Source organism: Hypomesus transpacificus, chromosome 16 (assembly GCF_021917145.1).
Source record: "Hypomesus transpacificus isolate Combined female chromosome 16, fHypTra1, whole genome shotgun sequence".
NCBI classification, from domain to species: Eukaryota; Metazoa; Chordata; class Actinopteri; order Osmeriformes; family Osmeridae; genus Hypomesus; species Hypomesus transpacificus.
The window spans coordinates 7,504,468-7,525,746 of NC_061075.1; the positions used below are offsets into that span (position 1 = coordinate 7,504,468).

Below are 21,279 nucleotides of genomic sequence, written 5' to 3' on the forward strand. Positions count from 1 at the left end.
CTCTCTTTCTCTCTCCGTCCCCTCTTGCAGTGAGTGACAGCTCCAGCTCATTTCATAATCCACCGCGTCTGCCCCCCCCTCCACTCCGCCTCCCGAACTCCACTCCAGTCAATTAAAAATCAATACAATGCTCATCTCTAATCTCCCTCCTGTGGTGCTTTGATCCATGCCTCATTAGAAGCAGGCTGGATGTACCTCTGTTGCCAGACGACTCACACACACACACACACACACACATACACGTATTTACTCGTACACAATCAACATTACAGACGCATAGGAAGTTGTACTTACACATTCTCTCTCTCTCTCTCTCTCGTATCTCTCAGCATGTGCACCTCTCTCTCTCGTCTCGCCTCGCACAGCTCTGCATCGTCATTCTCAACAGAGAGCCATTCATGAATTAATTTCAGATCCTCTTCAGAAAAAAAATTAATGGCAGGATGAAATCTCAGCCTCATCTATTTATAGGCAACCCCATGTACCACCTTTTGTAATACATTTTCGAGGACATGCCTAGGAAAGTATCGCTAAAGATGCCTCATGTGAAATTGATACTTAATGCAGCAGTTCGCTTGATGCCCAATATATAATACAGGATGTACTGTGTTTGAATTAAGTAGATTGTGTGTGTAGTCTTTCCAAACGGAGGTACATGAAATGCGATAGGCATGGTTTGTGGTAAATGAAAGGCGATTGACAAATTAACTTAACAACTAGGTCAACTACGTGAACCCCCCCCCCCCACACACACACACACACACACATACACGCACACACACCTCCAACCCACCCCGGCCCCCAAATGCTTTCCCCTGGGTTCATACTTCTGAACCAGGCTTTATCTAAGGACCGTTGGCTGTCAACTTCTTCATGGCTTCTCTCAACACTCAGCAATAAAGACAAGTATAAGTTTAGTGTGTGTGTGGATGCCTGTGCACCCACACGTGTGTGTGTGCGTGCGTGTGAGAGAGAGCGAGAGAGAGAGCGTGTCTGTAATGTGTGTGCATCTGTAACGTGTGTGTGTCCCAGGTGTGTGTGTGAGAGAGAGCGAGAGAGAGCGAGAGAGAGCGAGAGAGAGCGAGAGAGAGCGAGAGAGCGTGTCTGTAATCTGTGTGCATCTGTAACGTGTGTGTGTCCCAGGTGTGTGTGTGTGAGAGAGAGCGAGAGAGAGAGCGTGTCTGTAATGTGTGTGCATCTGTAACGTGTGTGTGTGGAATCTCAGCATGCTAGTGAGCAGCTCTTGAAGCTAACCTATGGAGTGCAGCCTGGAGGACAAGGCTTAGGGAGCAGGTGTGTTGAGGTCCCTCTCCGTCTCTCATCCCATTCCATCTGACACATGATTGGCCGGGACAGAGACATGAGACGTGTCTGGAATCCCAGACTGGCGGCCATGTTTTCTATCTTTTTTTTCTTCCTCTGCCTTCTTGTGAGAGAAGGATAAAATTAGGGTTGACCTATTTCCCTCGAGGAGGTGCCTATTTCCAGATCTATTTAGGGGTCAGGGTTCAGTCGGCAAAGAAGGAAGAGAGAGAAAAAGCGCCCTTGTTTCAGAAACTCTGCGTCTTCCTGTGTGTGGAGTGATGCCAGTCTGGCTCCTCCCCCCACTCTGCTACTTTCAGGGGGGTCTAGGGAAGTCTCGCACAGGCAGGCAGAAACAGCTTTCTGATTGGACGGCACCCTCCCAGTCTTTACTGGTTTCCATGCTGCCGACTGGTTTGCTCCACAAGAAGAAGCCTTCTTTCTTTTTCTTTTTTTTCTTCTTTTTTCGTCTGTCGGTGCTCGCCGTTTCCTGGCTGAAGGAATAGAAACAAGAGAAGGATCATTTTGAAACGTTTGACAATTTCCATATTATTATTATTTGTCTGAGTACTGTACAATTGTTATTCCGGTACTTGGCCTAGAATTGGGGTGAATGTGCCGTACAGCGTTACATAGGAATCCGACCAAAATGGCCTTCTCTCCTGGAACATAACTAACACAGGATATACCCCCTCTCCTGCTGGATCTGCTGATGCTATATTGCCTTCGGCCAGATGGCGAAAAGTTCAGAGAGTTTTCATGTAAATGTATATTCATGTATATGTATATTCATGTAAATGTATATTCATGTATATGCATATTTTCCTCATTTGCCCTGTTCTTCCTCTTCATCCTCGTCCATCCTTTTCTCCTTGCTCATTAGATGAGTCTGTTCCGTCTTCGCTCCTTCTCCGCAGGGCAGACAGAGAGAGAGAGAGACAGAGATAGAGAGAGACAGAGAGAGAGAGAGAGAGAGAGAGAGAGAGAGAGAGAGAGAGAGAGAGATATATTTTCTTGGACGGGTGTGATAGCCAGAAGGCTCCCGCTTGGCATGTGAAGATGGCGCTCCATGCCATGCCCAATTAACCCGCCAGTTGGCCTAATGGGCCTCTGCGAAGCCTGGGGATGGTAGTTGGAGGCGTCTAGAGGTGTGATCCGCGGTACAGGGCAGGGGTCAGTGGGACACGCCCTCAACCCTGGAGTTCAGGCCGAACACTTTGAGATTAGAGTTCTCCAAACTCCCGCAGAGCAATCAGGGTCGCGAAACCCAAATTGTGGGAGACAATTTGGCTCCCGTCGAGTAGTGGTTCTCGATAGGTTAAACTGAGGGTTTTCAGTGGCAATCTGATTGGCGATTTGCTCCAGAGGGAGAAAGCATGGGATGGGAGCCTGGTAGGAGTATTAGAGCTCATCTCCTCTCGCTGGTTTCCTCATCAGTGAATCTGTCCACGCCCCCACCCTCGACCAGCCTGCTCCCGGCCCTCACTGTGATGCTGCAGCGCGCCTGCAAATAATTATTGCATTCGTCTCTATTTTCATCCTGCTCCTTAGACCTGTTGGGTCGATTTGGAGCCACTTAAAGAAACATCAATATCCCTTCGCAAGACTTCCTAAGGTGAATTCTCTGAACAAGTCTAAAACTCTCATATCCATCACTGCTGAATGAACCCCTTAAGCGAGTCCGGTTAAAGCGTTCAAGTGTTCCCCATGACAACGAGCTGGAACAGTAAGACTAATAAAGTTTAAAAAACATTGAAAAAAAATATCTATTTTTAAAGGGGGGGGGGGGGGGGGGGGGTGTTAACGGAGTTTTGGAAGGTGCTTCAAAACCGCGTCCCGTCTCCCATCAGCGCATTGAAGAGGGCTTCTGCCAGAGAGCGTTTGGAGAGTGGTGGCGACGGTGGTGTTTTAATGAGCTGCTCGGCCCAGCCTGGCACGAGGGAGCGCAGGCATAATGAGAGCCGGGCCTGGCACAGTCGGCAGCATGTGAGAGCCTCCTGTGTCTGCCCGCTCCTCCCCGGCACGCCGAGCCACGCTGCCAAACCGCCCCTGGCTCTGGAGTCAGCGCTGAAAACACTCGGAGGCTGCGCGCCGTCCCCAGAACCGTGTTTTCTGTGTGTGTGGGGGGGATTGGGTTGGTGGAAAAGGCATTGTAGACGAAAGAGGCTCCTTCCAAAGGGGAACTACAATAGGAAGAACCAAATGGTGGTTTTGTCTCGCGAAACCTGGTCAGTGCGTTTTGGCCGCTCGTGTCCAAGCTACGGAGACGACAAGCCCCTCGGATGGCGCCCCGTCGCTGGCTGCAAGCTCCCCTCTCCCCCTGCTCCGTCCTCCTAGCGGCGAGGTAGCTGGAGCCCCTGTGTGTCGCCTCTTCCCCCCCTACCCCCCCCCCCCCCCTCTGCTCCTGCAGCCCTGTTGCTCTGTGATAGATTGAGCTGTCTGCTGAAGGCAAACGAGGCCCCCGCGCCACACGGAGAGCAGGCGCGTAGCAGCAGCTGTCTTGATTCACCAAGAAGAGACACTTCATTAAATCCAATCAGAAGAGCTAAGGCAATGAGGGGAGGGGGGAGGAGAGGAGAGAAGGAGGGAGGGAGGTGGCGCGCAATAAAGATGGGATCAAGTCAGTTGACTGTAACTGGAAATCTACCTGGGTGAGACTGACGTCGGCCTTGGCTTTTGGAAAATTTCCTCTGAAGTGTCTCGCCGTCTATTCATTCGCCCGCGTCGACGCCTCCTCGCAAAAGGGAGCGATTCAAAGGCTGTGAAGGACAGAATAAATTGAGGTGTTTTGAGAGGGAAAAAGTTCCCCTAGGCTTTTGGAGATCAGAGAGGAAAACATGTCCTACTGTCACAGTTAGTCCCTGACTCAATCTTTTCTCTATTTTTTTTTTCTTCTTCTTCTTCTTCTGTAATCACTATCATGTGACATTTCAGAGAGGACTGAGAGCAGCTTGCGCTGAGCTCAGAGTGACAGTAGACCAGCCATGAGAGCGGTGACAGATGGAGTGCTTGGATGCTGTCAGGACAATTAGAGCACATTTCATCTCGCTGTCGATATTGACCGCGCGGGCAGTCATAACCTTTACAGTCGCCGGGCATTGAGAAGCCTGCGTAGCTGTGAGTGCAGGGGGGAAATTGGTCGGCTCGAATGCCCGGCCACGCCACAGACATACACAAACACACGCAGACACGCGCACACACACACTTCCCCCGTTGTACTTCAGAGCTATAAGGGGTTTCGAGAAGCGCCATAATTATCACAACACTGACTTGAGCATCGCTGGGGTCGAGTGGCAATCAGGAGTAGCTGGGTCGACCCCCCCTCTCTCTCCGCTGGTGCTGCTGGCTCCAGGCTGGAGGTCAGGGGAAAGGGGGAAGAAGCCCGTCCCCAAGCGGACAATGAACGGCCCTCATCGAGGGCCTCGTTATGGGCCTTTGGACAAGGGCTTTTTAGCCCTTGTAGTTAATTCGCTGGCGAGGCGTTTGGGGGTGGCGTGGGCCCCGGTTGGGGGGGGGGGGGGGGGGAGACGAGGTGGCGGTTAATAAGAGCGCTGCGGGGGAGGGGGGGTTGAAGAGGCCCAGCGTTGCTCACCCCCAGAGTGTTGCTCCACGGTGCCCTTGTCTCCCCTTGATTAACACGGTGGCTAAATGATGCCCCCTCCCCTCCACACCCACCCACGGACAAGCGTGTGCATGTGCGAAACACGAATGCACGCACACAAACACGGCCACACACACACACACTCACACACACAGGAGCTCAATTCCCTTCATCCCTCAAGCCTCTCACTCTGGACCCCAATCGATCGGCCAATCACAGCTGCTTCTCAGTGACACAGGCTGTGAGGGCTGGCCGGGGTCGCGACCCCGCATCGATTCCCCTCTCTGGGAGCCGTCTGCTCCAGTGATGGATTCCGTCTCCAGCTCCTCTGCTGTTGGAATCCCCCCCCAGCCAGAGTTTAATCTACAGCGTTGGCGTCCTAACAAGTGCTCAGGCTCTCCTGTCAGCTCTCTCTGTGACACCTCAGCTAGTCTCTCTCTCTCACTCTCACCTCACCTAGTCTCTCTCTCACTCTCTCTCTCAACTCACCTAGTCTCCCTCTCACTCTCTCTCTCTCTCAACTCACCTAGTCTCTCTCTCTCTCTCTAGCCTAGTTTCTCTCTGTCTCTCTCTCTCTTCCTCTCCCTCTCCTTCTATCTCTCACCTCAGCTAGCCTCTCTCTCTCACCTCAGCTAGTCTCTCTCTCACCTCACCTAGTCTCTCTCTCACCTCACCTAGTCTCTCTCTCCCTCCATGTTCTCCCTTTGTTCCACTGTGTGTGGGTTAACACAGGTCTGCTAAGGCGACTCGTATCAGAGCAGCTTGGAGAAAGTGACCCGCTATAGCTAGAGAGTAAACCCGAGTCATCTTTCGAGCAATCGTCTTGCGTTTCACCACGTTCATTGTTGCTTCCCTCGGCTTTCTCAACTAGGCTGGTTCATGCAGAGTTCACCAGGGGTCACAGTGGTAATAGCAGACAAAGAACACGGTCCGATTACACCTAGCATGTAGTTCAGTGCAGTGAGGTCCTGCAGAACGCTGTGTGTGTGTGTCGATGCGTGTTTGCGTGCACGTCTTAATAGAGCCTGGATAGTCTTACTCTCTGAATATCATCTACCATAACTTTTATCACTCGGAGGAAATGGTCTGACACCATGTGTGTGCGAGAGAAAGAGAGAGAGACGTAACTGTGTGGAATCACTGTTAAAAGACAGTGGCTTCTCTGTTTTAGCAGATCCCTAGTAGCATTGGGCCCGGAGCTTTACCTGTTTGACCTAGCGTCTCTGTCCTCTTCTCTCCTCCTCTGTTCTCCTCCTTCCTCCTCCTCCTCCTCTGCTCTCCACCCCCACTCTCACCCATTCATTCACAATTCTCCCCCATCCCAGTGTAGCTGAAGCTGTGGCATCACCAGCCAGAAGAAGCTCTTTGATTCAGACTCCTTTGGTTCTCCAGGTCCGAGGACCCCATGTAGGGAAGGCAAACGCCCCCCCCCCCCCCTCCCCTTTTCATCCCCCCCCTCCCCTCCATTCAGAGGGTCCTGACAAGTCCGCAACTTCCGCGCTGGCAGGGGTTGGAGGGACGGGAGAGAAGGTGGAAGGCAGTGAGTTGCTGGCCTGTCAGGTTTCAGAAATGTGCTCTCTCTCTCTTTCTCTCTCTCTCTCTTTCTCTTTCCTGGCTGTAATCCCTTTTTTACATAGAAAACGTTTGAAACGGTTAATTGATGTGGTCGTAGCCCTGTCGAGCCAACCGATGTCAAATCACAGGTGTAAAGTGGCTTTGAAGGCCCCTCGCCGTGAAAAACGCCCTCTCCTTTTTTGTCCATTTTTCGCCCTCGACGCCAGCATACTCCACTGCCCCGCGTACTGAAAGCACGCTCTCGCCACCGACTTTGTAGCGAGAGCGTGCAGTTGAAGCTAATGCCGTACTTCAACGCAACAGAATCTCAACACGGCCTCGTTTCCCTCATCACTGTCGTTTTCGGAGTCTTCTCTCCTCAGCCAGATTCATCAGCCCTACGCTTTGATCTGAACGCAGGTTTGCAGGCAGCCTCTTCTCTTTCTGCAGGGAGAGCAAACCCAAACTTTGTGTGACGGGCCCTGTCTCGATAGAGAGGCCTCACCCCCTGTCTCGACTCACGGCTGAGAGCTCGACGCGGGGGGAAATCTGAATAGCGTGCTCTCGCGTCCGGCCAGGCCATACTGGAAGTCAGCGAGCGCTGGTGGTGGTGGATGAGTTGCTTTGAGAGATCTGTCATCCTTTTGCTGGGAGTTGGGAAAGCTCCAGGTAGGATAACTGATAAGGAGTTTGTGTGTGTGTGTGTGTGTGTGTGTGTGTGTGTGTGTGTGTGTGTGTGTGTGTGTGGCCGTATCTTCTGTGTGAGTCAGCATGTATTTAACTCCTTGTCTGTGTCTGTTCCTGGCTATCTGTGTGTGTACGTGTATGTACCTGTCTGTCACTGTGCGTGTGCAGCTATCTGTGTGTGCGTGTGTGTGTGTTTTCAAGCCAGCCAGCACTTCAACGTTGAGAGGCAAAGAGAGAGAGAGAGAGAGAGAGAGAGAGAGCCTGGGAAACGTATGGAGGGTGCAGCTTGTGTTACCCATCAGGCCTACCTGTCAGCCCAGAAGGGGGGGGGGGGGGGGGGGTCCTGGGCCCTCCTCCTTGCCGTCCACCACTTCTGTGGGCGCTTCTTCCACACACACACGGCTGCGCTCCGCCACAATAGGATCTGGTTTCCAGGCCCCCATCCGCCGATACAGGCCTGAGATAACTTTGTCTGCCTGCTTGTATCTTTTATCTCACATCTGGGAGCTTTGCCTGGGAGCAGCGCAGTGACAACACTGCCTGCATTGTCCCTGGCCTTGTCATGACAAGGCTCCGGTTTCGGGCGGTCCACGGAACACCGAGAACCCCCCCCACCCCCCCCCCCCCCCACCTCCCCTAGCCCTTACCGGGGTGAGAACCGTGGCCGGGGGGCAACTGTGGCATGACACTGACATAGGGGTGGGGTAGGGGTGGAGGTAGGACTTGTGGGTTGGACAGTGTGGCCAAATCAGGTGCGTGTGTGTGTGTGGTTTGGGGGCGGAGAGCAGGGTGAAAACCGATGACAGGAAGTGTTGTTCGCTTGTGTGCGAGATTCGGAGCTCTGACCAATCGGTGGCCCGCATCGTGTACCTCTGGGATCCCGCTGGGCCGAGCTACTGTGCTTTTTACGCCAGCGGGTATCTGATGTACCCTCCCTGGAAACAGATTCCTGCCTCATGATGCCTGTGTCGGGAAGATTAGATGTCAGATGGATTAAATTGGTGTGACTCACATTTACTGTTTTTCTGACAATGCTGGCTAGGTGTTGACATTACCACAATGCATGTTCTGGCGTCAAGCGGTAATATGTTGTTTTTCTAACAGTTGGTGCATTTAGCCTACGGTTGCGGTGTCATATAAAATGCATTTCCATGTAAGAGCATCTTGGTAGCTTTCTTTTATTACACTGACATTTTATGGAAATTCAGTTTTTTTTGCCCCCCACGTTTAATTTTATCATTACTTTTCAATTTTTGTCTCTTCACAAATAAGGCCCAGTACAAAAAGTCTGTTGCACAGTTGTCATCATTCGGCCTTTGAATGCCCACCACAGTGTATAATGCCACGGAAAATACTAACTCCTAACCCTTCCAGCTGATGACCATGTGTCATCTCCCAAAGCTGCTGCTATGGATGGTAATTCCTTACCGTGTTTTTGTCATAGTATGGGAGGGGAACGCCCCCCCCCCCACCCCTGCCCCCCTCCAGCCTGTGTCCAGCCTGTGTCCAGCCTGTGTCCAGCCTGTGTCCAGCCTGTGTCCAACCTGTGTCCAGCCTGCCTGGAAAGCTGACAAATGACACTGACACATCTCCACTTAGAGGAAATATATATGTAATCAATACCTTCAAGGAGTGGACTGAGATTGAACCGTAAATCCTCGTAAAGCTGGTGTGAGGAGGGTGAGACTAGCTACCTGTTTGCTTCCACCGACCACTGGGGGTTTTCTGGGTAAAGAAAAACTTGCTAAGCCTTGAATACAACATCCCGAGGTCGAGAAAGGCATTTTTTACCTCCTCTGTGCTTTTCTTTGCTGGTCCAGTTCCATGCAGTGTCGCAGTTGTCTTTGTCCGACTGCATGTATTGAAAGTCTACTGTAATGTATTTTTGGAGTGAAACAGGAGTCTTGTGTTCATGTGGGGAGTCTTAGAGGGGCTGAACCTTTGGACTGTTTTTCCACCTATTTTTCTCATTGTGTTACCAGCAAAAGAACATGCTTGTCTCTGTGTGTTTGTGTGTGTGTGCGCATGTCTGCGTGCAAGAGAGCGTGCAAGAGCAGCTGAGAGAGAGAGAGAAAAAAGTAACTCCGTCCAACTTCGCTGAAGTTTATGCGCCTGAGAAAATGGCCTCTGCGCTCTTCCGAGAAAAGGTTATAAAAGTTTTGAATAATGACGTGATGGGACCTCAACATTGAACCCTGAAAGGCAGCCTGCGCGCTGACTTAAGGACGAACAGCAGGGTTTGGGCCTGTTAGTGTCACCCTATCCCTCAACGCTGAATTGCACTAGCTCGCTAACTGTATTACCTTGCACTTTGCTAATGGTGTTAAAAAAGACAAAGAGGGCAAGGCGGAGGAGAGGGTAGCGGGCATTATACACTTATCTCCAGAAGTGCATGGCATCATAATCATTTTCATTTAGCTTCGGTGCTTCTTCAAATCCTTTTCCCTGCTCGCTGCCTTGCCCCCCTCCCCCCTTCACACACACACACACACACACACCCTCCTTCACTTGACTGTAATGTACAAAGAAGCCACAGTAACTTGATATGGACAAATAGGCAAACAGAAGCGTTTTGTTTCTCTTTCATTCTCAAATCTTTTAAGGTTTTGTTGTCTGTGTCTGTGTGCGCCTATGTGCAGGGGAAGCAAGTTACTGTGTGTGTGTGTGTTTCCATAAATGTGTGTGTACACACACCTCACACTATCCCTGACGTCCCATATGCCATTTCATTTCACCATTTTACACAATTTCGTCTGTAGTTTGTTTGTTTTTTATGTTTTCTAATGTGCCAGGTGGGCTCCGCCCCCGAGAAGCATGGCACCGCAGGGGGGGCCTCCCTCTGACAGCAAGAGGCCGGCTTCCTGCCGATCCCACCAGCCCCCTGGAGGCCACATCGCACGCATGCCCTGTTTACATTTCCCTACTCTTCCACCGTAATAATCAACCTAATCTGGGAAACTTCCATGAAATCCTCCAGTTTGGTTGGACGTGAAAGTTATGGATTTAGACGAGGTTAATTTAGCTCTGCACTATCGCACAAAAATACTACGTTTCTTAAGTCACGCTCGCAAAATGTTTTTGTTACACGGGGCGTGTTTGGATAAACGTGAAAGGAGCAGAATCTGCACGATTGAGCGAGATTTTTCTGTCGGTCTGAATTGTGATGGGCTTCAGGAACCAGGTTATGTTTCGTCAAAACAAACAAAAGAAACTCAAAACTAATTATGTAGATGGTCTCCAAGTGCCTCTCATGATCATAATCAAATAAAAATATATATATTTTGGAGCACAAGTCACTTAAAGTAATAGATGTTTTTGTCCAGAAATCTTTCAGAATCATTGTTTTTATGTCAGGTCGCATGCAAACTTGGCGCAGGCCGAAGTGAAAGATGTGCCACAAATATGGTCTGCTGTCTGTCTTTTTCCACAAGTTAAAATACTCATAAATCATAGCTGCACTCAGTGCTGCCTCACAGTCTTTCTCTGGGACATTTACCGACAGCTGGGATACTTAATCTTTCCTTAAGCTCTTGACAAGTACCTGATGCCTGTCCTAAACAGATGACTGTGTTACTTGATTACTTGCCGTTGTCTCCCGGCTTATCTGTACATCTGCACTGAAAAGGGGGCAAATCCTTTAGTTCTATACACAGCATAGTTTACATTCTTTAAGCAGATATCTTACCAGTACATGTACTTACCAGTTCTCGATGTTTCTTGATTCTAGCACTTGCATAATATGCCGACTGTGAATACAGCATCATTTAAGTTATTGTTTTATATATGAACTGTCTATATGTTTGACACTTTTCAATTCGCAACAAAGATCATCGATAATACACAGACAGAAAAATGTAAATCATTTTTGACTAGAGTGTGATTTATGTATAGGTTGTATACCTAGGATACAATCCTAATTGTGTACTCTGTTACCTGATGGATTGTTTAAGTAGAGTCGAAAGCCCTTCCCTTGAGGCCTCTCTCTCTCTCATAATGTCAAAGTTTCGAAACCTCACTCTCTAAATTCACCAACTCAAGAATATCCAGTGACTCTGACCGCTTGTAAAAGGTCCCTGCTCCTGATCCGGGTTGTCATCTGAAACAGATAACAGATTCCCAGGGATCCATAAATTGTACAACCGCAAACCAAGAAAAAACACATGAGCAGGCTCTCCGAAAAAGAGAGCAGTTTTAACATGCCATGTGCACAGTGGACCTGAGGTAATACTGGTGATTGTATGCATAATAATGACCCACAGGTATGCGCTACTAACACCATGCTGTTTAGTCACAGGAGTAATTATTCACACCGTTAACAGAACTGCAAAATTACCTGAATTACTATTTCAGAATTGTTTCTCTAGCTTTTTCTGGGGCCGCAAGTTTCTCCCCCGATTTATACAACAAACACCAAGTGACTCCTTTAATCAGGATCTGGCTGCTTGTTGTCCCAGTTAGAGCAGAGAGAGGCTCATTGGGAGTCATGGCGGTGATGCGCCTTCTCACCAGGCCGGTGGACAGCGAGGCCGACGAGAATTAGCCAGAGTGTAATTTATCACCACTCTGCCAATACCCATCGCTTCGGATCTGTACCCCATCTGCAAGGGATGTGCTCAGTGTTTGAGAGAGCGCTTACTTTCGTCTCCAATTACGATTATTCCCAAGTGGAGGAGGAGGAGGGGGGGTGGTGGTGTGGGGGGGGGGTATTGATGAGACTCTGCTTGGACCCTGTGGCCCTGAAAGACGATGGATTGCATTAGCCATTTAAACGCTACTTAGCCCTATATCACCTGTTTTTGGCCTGAGGTGAAGTCAGGTGTCGGCTCGGCGTGTGTGTGTGTGGGGTGTGCGAATGTGCTTGTGTATCTGTGTGGATGGCATTGTGTGTGTGTGTTTGTGGGTGGGGTTGTGAATAAGCGTGTGTGTGTGTGTGTGTGTGTGTGTGTGTGTGTGTGTGCGCGCGCACATTTATGAGGGATCGTGCCCAAATCTTTCCCTTCCTCTCAAGGTGTGCGTGTGCTCAAGCATCCCCAATTAGTTTTCAACAATCCTCCTTCCTTCCCCCCTCCTTCTCATCCTCCTCCCGTCCCCTACCGCACACCACAAGGGGTTTTTCGATCGCGCAAACTGTCACAGATGTGCTCTAGTTTTCTTCCCTGTGTGTTTGTGTCTGAGTGTGTGTTTGGTGTTTGTTGTTGTTGCGCCTGCCTCTGCTGTTGCCGTGGAGAGAGGAAGGGGGGGTTCGGGGGGGGGGGGGGGGGGAAGATAAATAGTTTCCCATCAGATGAAGTGTAATTATTCCTCCCTTGTCTGGGAGAGTGTGAAATAAGAAGGAAGCCCTGTTTCCGCTGCAGATGCCAGCAGGTATCCAGAAGCAGTGTGTGTCTTCGTCATCTCATTTAGCAGCTAAGAGTCCCGGCGTTTACTATTATCACAGGCATAGGGGAGGGAACTCGCCAGGGAGACTGGGTGAGGCTGGAGCCGGAAGGCCGCACGCGAGGAGAAATGGCTCCTTCATGTTGATCGAGCCATCTCTTAGTACATTGTCATATTTGACTTGTTTAGGGAATCAAAAGGCAGTGTCCTTTTTTTTTTTTTTTTTTTTTTTACATTCTTAGCGGAATGATTTTCCAGCCCAAGTGACAAAGTCACTGAATAACACGTATTTCTGCGCTTTCATGTGTACAATTGTGAAGTGGAAAGCAGCAAAGGCTACCCCCGTTGCAGGCCTCAAGAAACATCACACAATTGAAAAAGGGAAAGTGACAAAGAGGCGGTTAGCGCGGCCGTCTGCAGCCCCGGTCAGCGGACGTAAGTGTGATGCGGCCGGCCTTTGAGTCTGCACCTCATCAATGATTTCTGGGAAGCCCAGATATAGCTTGAGGCCCATGTAGCCACTGGGACCGACATGTTTTCTAGCACCCACTCCGCTCTCCTCTACTCCCTCCTAAAGGCTCTGAACAAGCTCTGATTAAAACACCCTAAACCCGTGAGTGTGTGACTGTGAATCCATGTGTCTCATATGACCGCCCTCTGCTATCTTCTTCCTTATCGAAATGAGGTGTCACTAAGTACGGTTCGGGACAGACAGAGACATGAAAATGCAATTACCAGAGAAAGCTCGCTGCTGCTCTCCTCTGCCAGCCCTTTGCATTGTGGGTAAACAAGGGCTGCATGTTAACGGAGTATGGATCAAGCCCCTGACTCATGGTTAATTCAAGCCTACGCAGGGTACAGCACTGTGCAGATAATTATAGCCCATGCCCATGCCGTAAGGTGGTTTCCCGCCATGCGCACACACCTGCACGCGCGCATGCGACCGCACTCACCCTCACACACACTCGCCTCGTGTTTCTGGTTACAATTCAACAGCATGAGAAAAGACGTATGCGTTTTAAACAAAGACCTCAATCTCTTTTATCTCTCCGTGCACTCACACACACACACACACACACGTACACTCACACACACACTCTCCTTCCCCCGGAGGCGTCCATCCCCAAAACATTTCTGTTTGTTTGTTTTGTTTAGCTGCAACGCTTCTCATCAGAGTTGGCCGAACACCAACTGGAGGTTAAGTTTGTGTAAACGCCTCAATAGAAAAATTGCTCACAGAGAGTTGAAATAACAAGAGAAATTATGGGGATGCAGTGAGGTCTGGGGGGGGTTGGGGGGAGGGAGGATTGGGAGGGGGGGGGGGGGCAGAGGGGCTGTCTGTGCGTCTGCCTGACACAAAGAACAATAAACACGCTCCACATGGTGAGAGGTGGGCCGCAGATGACGAGGCTTGCAGGACCAACACGTGGAAATGGCTTCCAGACCGACCTCACCGAGCACAAAGGGCCTTTCTCACCACCAGTCCTCCACCGCTAGCCCGCCACCTAGCTGTCCTGTCTCTCAACCCCCCCCCCCCCCACCCCCCCACAACCCTACCCTCCAGCTACTGCTGCCGCCTCTCCTCGTCGAATTATAAACACGGGAGATGTTTCAATCGCCTGAGACCTTTGCAAAGCCTCACGACTGAACTTTAAAGCTGGAAAGTCAGTTGATGTTTATAAAAAAATAAATAAAAAAAGAATAGAAAAGATGAGTTTTTTAGACAAAGTGCGTCGCTCTGTAACCCCCCCCCCCCCCCTTCCCCCCTGTTAGGAAATCCTCCCCCATCCAACGTAATCACATGAAAACGCGCCAATGAAAAATGAGGTTTGAAGTGCCTGAAAGGGGTTGTGTCAAGTTATTAAGTCCATTTGTTTACATTTAGTCAGCTCTCCCAGGTCATCGGTTAATTGCAGAGTAAATTCCTGTGTTTTCTTTGGCTGCGTGTCAACAACGGAGGAGCGAGGCACGATTAAAAGAAAGAGAAAAAAAAAAAAGGGTCACATTTCCACGTCTAAGACACTGGCAGCAGGCAGACGTTGTGTCCTCATGTTTGCCAAAATCCACAAGATGGCTGGCTTTTGTGTTGACTCAGGGATTCCTGAGAAAGCATTACAAACGACGACCCTCCCCTGCTCGACTTTGTCCGACCACGCCTCACATGCTGATTGGGGGAGGGCCACAGAGGCATGTGGGCATGTGGGTGTGTTGAGGGGGTGACACGGCCAGGCACAGAAACGAAGAAACTAGTATTTGCCTGCCCTTTTCCAAACAGTATCCAAGGACGTCTTCCCAGATGGATATGTGTAACATACCATCTGGCGAGTCAGGTGAGGTACTCTGGGCGGGGGGACAGAAGAGCTGTGTTTTCCCTGTGTGCCTTCCTGATTCCCCAGACTTGCACTGTCCCACTGCCTTGATTTATTTAGCATGGCTGGTGGTTTGTCTTGTAAAGTGTGTTTCACAGACAAACAAGCAAGCAGCTGGGGCTCTCTGTGACGGGGGTTAGGGGAGGTGCCGCGGAGAGAGAGCACTTGTCTCCCGCTCCAGGGAGGGGTGTTTTTTCCCCCTGCTGCGATCCCTCCGTCTCATTGGTTGGGATGTCGTTGGCGCTTGGATGTGATTGGTCGTGAGGGATGTTGGAACATTTGAGAGATTAGGTTTGTGTCGTCTAATGTAATGTGATGGCCGAGTGTCATGCGAAACTTGTGTAATGAATTATTTTTAATTGAATGAAATCATGGTGTTAAGTAGAACATTATAGGTGTCATTTATATCCAATTAATACAAATAGCTGAGACCTACATTTTAGGTGTAATATATACTCTAGAATTATAAATATATTGTAAATCTAATGACTGTGGGTTAATGTATCATTCCTTTTTATGTGAAACTATTTTTTTTCCCCCAGCCCTGAGAAAGTACCTCATAATGTACATCAGCAATCAGTGAGTCTTTTACAAGTCAGTTATTTAGGTCCATTAGACGTGCTTTGGTTTAGACATCGATGGTTTTGCAGATGCTTCCTGTGCAGGAACTTCAAAGTCTCGGCGTAACGGACAAACATTTCCCCCCGTGAAGCCATAAAGAACGCAGAGTCGAACCACATTGCCTGGTCTGGTCCAGCCTGACACCACTGTAAATCAGAAGAAGAGGTGGAAGGGAGGGGGGGGAAAAAAGAGGTAGAACTCTTGGTCCATTTCAGGAGTTTGTCACTAAATCACCGTGTTATAAACACTTTTTAATGCAATTGTAAACATTTTGGCCTGATTAATTAAGGTCCCGAGAGGATTTGTTGGTGGTCAAACGGTCTGAGAAATTCCCTGGGAGCTTTCAGAGACCTAGATCCCCCTGTCTCTTTAGTTTGAAAGCTAAATTGATCAATCACCACCATGTGTTTGCGGTCTCGGGAGGAATGGGCCGGTTTAGAAAATGGCTGGGCTTTGTCTACGCCAGACAGATCTCAACTCCGGCTGTGAGAAAATGTTCGGTGTCCAGGAAGGGGGCCCTCGCGCTTGGGAAACTGTGAAGTTTTTGTTTCAGGTGTGTCAAAATGTCGCATACATATTCAGTGAGCAGAACCTAGAGAAAAATGAAGGGATGTAAAAATACATATATATCTATAGAAATGCTGTGATTCCAGAGTCTGTTTGATGGAAGGGGCTGGACAAGGTGCTGCACATGTTTACAGCTGTCATAACCAAAGCATCAGGGTGGAATCGGTCTTACACCCCCCTGACAAGTGTTTACGGAGGACATGATGAGATTTCATTTCCTGCTTGTAATGTCAGGGATCGGGGAGGCTTGTCAGGTCCTGGAGACCCACCAATCATGAACACTGAGGTTACGGGGAGAGGGGGGCGGGCCAGGGACCGGCCAGGGATTGATTACAAGACCTGAGATAGCTTATGTATTATCTGTCTACACACACACACACACACATTAAAGTGGGGGGAAAACCTCACAAAACACACTCTTCCGTGGCTGTCTTATTGATATTTGGATCCGTCTGGTTCCTCGCTTCCCCCCTCCCACCTGACTGCCTAACAAGGTCATATTCCACAACTTGTTATAGAACTCAATCAAGGAGAAGCCATATCGGGTCCATCAAGACTATTTCGCCGCCTCCTCTGACCCTTAATGACTGGCGGGGACGGGCGGGGAGAGCGCCAGCGGGAAACTTTATTGATTTATCCCGACACAACTCGCAATTTGAATCGGGAAAGAGGAGCAAGATAGGCCGGCCGCGCTCTGCAGGAATATGCAGAGACGACAGGCCGGATCCATTTAAGTCCCTCTAACACATGTTTTATGGAAAGAGAATTACATCTAGACCACAGGTTACTGCAGCGGGCATGGGTTGATTATTACATTTAGTAGTTACCAAGCCACTGCCTCCGCTTTGTAAGCCAGTGGGAGTCGTAGAGAAATGCAACCCGTGCACTTTTCGCCCCGAGAAAAAAAAGGAAAAGTTGGTAGTTAAATTGTCATTAGGAGGGAGAAGGCGTGCTTCGCCCGAGCGCTGATCTAAGAAACATGGCCACGACGACACACAAACACGAAGACCAGAGTAGAAGATGTCCCTGTCGGAAGGAGATGAAGGGCTGTCTCTCTTCTCCCCACGCTCTCTCTTTTTCTCTCCCCCCGCACTCTCTTATTTCTCTCTCTGTCACTGTCTCTCTCCCTCTCTCTCTCTGGAACCAGATCATCTTAGACATGTGGACCAAAGGGGCTTATATCTTATTTAAGTTCCCCTCTTTCTCCGTGGCGGGAAAAGGGGGGAAGGACCAGAGAAGAAGAGATGGGGGGGGGAGAGAACATTATTTTGGAGGAGAGGCTGCGATGTTGAAGCAAGATGATGACGGGCATCCACAACATGTTTAAAAAAAAATTACGTCCACAGATTATGGTGGTGTGATGGACTGTGAAGAAAGTAGCTCGCTGGAAATGAAAGGAGAGGAAAGCAAGGGAGAGAGGGAGCCCATAGCACACACAGAAGGAGAGAGAGGGGGATTGATCTCTGGTCTGGAGCGATAAGGGGTGGCTGGGCGGAGGGGGCAGCGGAGGGCGGGGGGAGGGGGAGGGGGGGGGGGGTTCTGGAGAAGATCCTCATGTGGCAGCTGGATCTGGGCCTCCTTGCTTGGCCCCTCTGACACTAATTCCACCACCAACCCCCCAAGATTAGCTGTCATCTGAAGCCAGGCCTGCCTGAAATCTCCACCCCCCACCCCCCCAAACACACAAACACACACACACGCACACACTCTCATAAAACAACCCCTAGTAACCCCATACCCCACCCACCGCCTTTCCCCCCCTGGACACCTTCCGACCCCCCCCCCCCCCATGCCCCCTTTTGCTTCTTAAAACTAAGCCCCTGCGAGCCAGAGCTGGAGCTGGCGTCGGCTGTAAACACTGGCCGGTGTTTGTGTGATGGTTTATCTCTACAAGACGCCAGAATAGGTCTCTCTTCCCCTGTGTCTCCCCTCTCCCCCCCCCCCCCTCTCCTCTTCCCAACCAGAATCTTGTGAAGGATTATCAGACTCTTTGAGGGATCTCGCTCATGGCGGACCTGATAAGGATGGCTGAGAGGTGTGGAGTTTGCTGACTGCCGAGGAGGGGTGACACGCGGCGGAATGGGCCGGAAGGCTCTTCTTCCGTGCCGCTGTCTGGTTTTTGGGTCAGTGTGTCAAGGCTGTTTGCGTTGGCTTCCCGTGACTTTGAGGTGTATTTGTGGTGATCTGTGGGTCAGTGTATGTAGGCGAAGTGTTGTAGGGATCTGTGAAATGGGTCACGCCTGATTTCAGTTATATGCAGGGTGAGAGAAACGGCTCCTCTGAGGCGTGTGTGTGTGTGTGTGTGTGTGTGTGTGTGTGTGTGGGGGGGCTGTATCCAGGCTGCAAAGAAGGAGTCAGGAATCCAACCCCCATACCATGATTGTAATTCTCCAGCGATATTTAGAATGGGATTGGTCCAGAAGATATTTTCAGATGAAGTCCAATCATCGCTGGTCCGTAAATTTGAGTTTACGCGCGTTGAGCTTGACCCTAATGTGAGGATTTAATAGCCGAGCCACTGGTTCCAGCAAACTCTGTAGTGGCAAAACTCTCTGGGATTTTCCTCTGAGGGGCCAGATCTGTGCCACCGTTCGGGTGCTCAATTTGTATCGAAATTGCCCCGACCGGCAAACTCATTTCAGCAGAGCTGGGTGAAAGCCAGCTTAATAAAGCCTCTCTCACTCTGTGAACTCCTGTCAATCTCCCGCTCCTTCTCTCATTTGACTCCACGCGTCACGGACAACCAGCCCACGCTGGTTACGTTCAGCTGTTTGCTGTGTGTATGGTTGACGCGGTGGTAAGGATGCTTTTGGTTAGGTCAGGTACAACCAGAGTGCAGGACAACAACATGTTAGACAAACAAACGATTGTGGCCTTGTGTACCTTCGTTTTGATCCCTTCCAGGCGATGCGTGACCTCTCTGCCTGTGCATCCTAATTCAGGTTTCTCCACGGGGAGTACACGGTGGAGGTGGCCATCAACGACTACCTGGACATCTACTGCCCGCATTACGAAGACCCGCTCCCGCAGGAACGCATGGAGCGCTACATCCTCTTCATGGTCAACTACGATGGCTACACCACTTGCGACCACCGCATGAAGGGCTTCAAGCGCTGGGAGTGCAACCGGCCCCAGAGCCCCAACGGACCGCTCAAATTCTCGGAGAAGTTCCAGCTCTTCACTCCGTTCTCGCTGGGCTTCGAGTTCCGGCCAGGCCACGAGTACTATTATATCTGTAAGTTGCGTGTGTGTGTGTATAGTTGGGGTTGTGTGTGTGTGTAGGGGGGAGGGGCATGGATACACTCCTTCACGTTTTTTGGTTACACACACCCATCATTCCCCCACTTACACGCAGGCTCGCTCTCTCTCGCTCTGTTACACACACACACATTTTTGAAAGTTGTAAAATATGATTGGCTCATGGATGCTCCGGCAGATGGGTCACATGGCCTGGAAACAGGGTTTTCATTGGTTAGAGCCAAGTTCCTTTAAGTAACACCAATTTGACCTTGTCCATGTTGAAGCAACCTTTGCCAACGAGAAAAAAAAATTGCATGAAGACCCCACATCGTGAATTCCTTTTGATCATCTCTGTTATTCTCCATGTCCAAATTGAGGTAGAGGATAAATATGCACAAAGAAATGGAATTCAGATCCCCCCATGAACCAAACCAAAAGGATGCTGCTGTGATTCATCAAGACACACTCCAGCCCCGTCACCCAAGATAGATATCAGGAAAGGGCAGAGGTATTGTCTTCGCTGTTTATGGTCTTTGAAGAGGTGATTTGGATCCCTTTTGGGGGGAGAAGGATGGAGTGGAGGAGCCAAGCAACGGCACCGGTGGGGGCTTAATTGATAGGCTTTAGCTTTGTGGTTTGATTTGGCATGGCCAGCATGCCTCTTCCTGCCAGGCCTGCCCACCAGGAAGCTGCTTACAGCACATCAGAGGGACTGGGGGCCCCAGCTGAGAGCCAAGGGCCCTTTATTGTCTATCATAGCACTGACTATGTGATGGAGGAGCAGTATCGGAAAACAGTCTTCTGATGGTGAATGTTTGGTGGTCTGCAACTGATCTGTGTCGATTTCTTTATTTGGATGTAAATAGAATAGAACAGCTGTAATTCCTTTTTTGAAAACGCGGATTGAAAGTACATTGTTTGATGGTTCTGTTAATTAGTTCAGACCGAACATGACTTCCCCTTATTTCAAAGATGTTGAAAGGTCAGTATCAGACGATAACAATGTCATTAAGTTGTTACCATGGAAATGTAAGTACAAGATGAAAGAGTGGACTGTGAAATAAGACAATAAAGCCTGACTGAGTGCTCACACTGCTACCAATCACTCCCGACAGAGGGGAGCTCGGAGACATCTTTTATCTCCGGTTTCCGGTTGGCTGTTTTCGTCTGACCCGAACATCTTTTTGAGTAGGAACCTGTTCATCCCATCTCTTCCCCCCCCCCTTGATGAAAATGTCAATTTGTCAAATGGCACGCAAGCTATTAGCCGGCTGCTTAGCTTCTCAGGGTGGGATCGGTACAAAACCAGTTACCGGTGCCCTCATGCGGAACACTTCAAATTATGCTGATTGGTCAAATCATATTTAGCAGAGGGAACCTGATGGGAGTAATTGTGTCCTTCTGGCTCCGGCCGCGGTCATTACCATTTTTTTGGGGTCCGCGAGGCGCTAAAATCCATTAGCCAGGGGGAGAGTTTTAGCACAGTCGGGGTGGTCGCTCTCCTCAGACAGGCCTGACGCCTCGCCTTCGGGTCGCCCCACGCCCCCTCCACCCTTCAAGGTCACGGCACACAATTTTGCCAACGTTGGAGGTTGTTGTTTATTATTTTTGTGTCACCCCCCCTTCCCCTCCCCAGGGTCCTCTTGCTGATCTCTCCCTCGTGCCCATCCCCAGTGTGTCCATGCGCATGACAGGTGGGAGTTTGCCAGGGTGCATCTGTCCCTGTTTTGCTAATGGCCCTGTGAAAGGTGTCCTTTGGCCTGATAAAAGAGTCCCTGCTGGGCCCAGGCAGGGGAAAGGCTCAGGGCAGCGTGCCGGATGCATTAATGAGGCAATTTCAGCTCTCCCCCCCCCCCCTTTTCTCTCTCTTCTTTTTCTCTCTGTCTCTACTCCCCCCCCCCCTTCTCTCATTTTAAAAAGCGAAAATAAACTTGAGAGAATTTGTTTATATATATATATATA

At 49.9% G+C, this 21,279-nt stretch overlaps 1 protein-coding gene across 1 annotated transcript in view; it reads left to right on the plus strand.

Annotated features, from left to right (window-relative positions):
- The window catches only part of efna2a (ephrin-A2a), a 78,478-nt gene that overhangs the window by 49,047 nt on the left and 8,152 nt on the right, over nt 1–21,279 (plus strand). Inside the window, exon 2 of the mRNA XM_047036758.1 lies at nt 19,020–19,312. Within this exon, the coding sequence (XP_046892714.1) occupies nt 19,020–19,312 (293 nt within the window). The remainder of the gene's footprint in view (nt 1–19,019; nt 19,313–21,279) is intronic.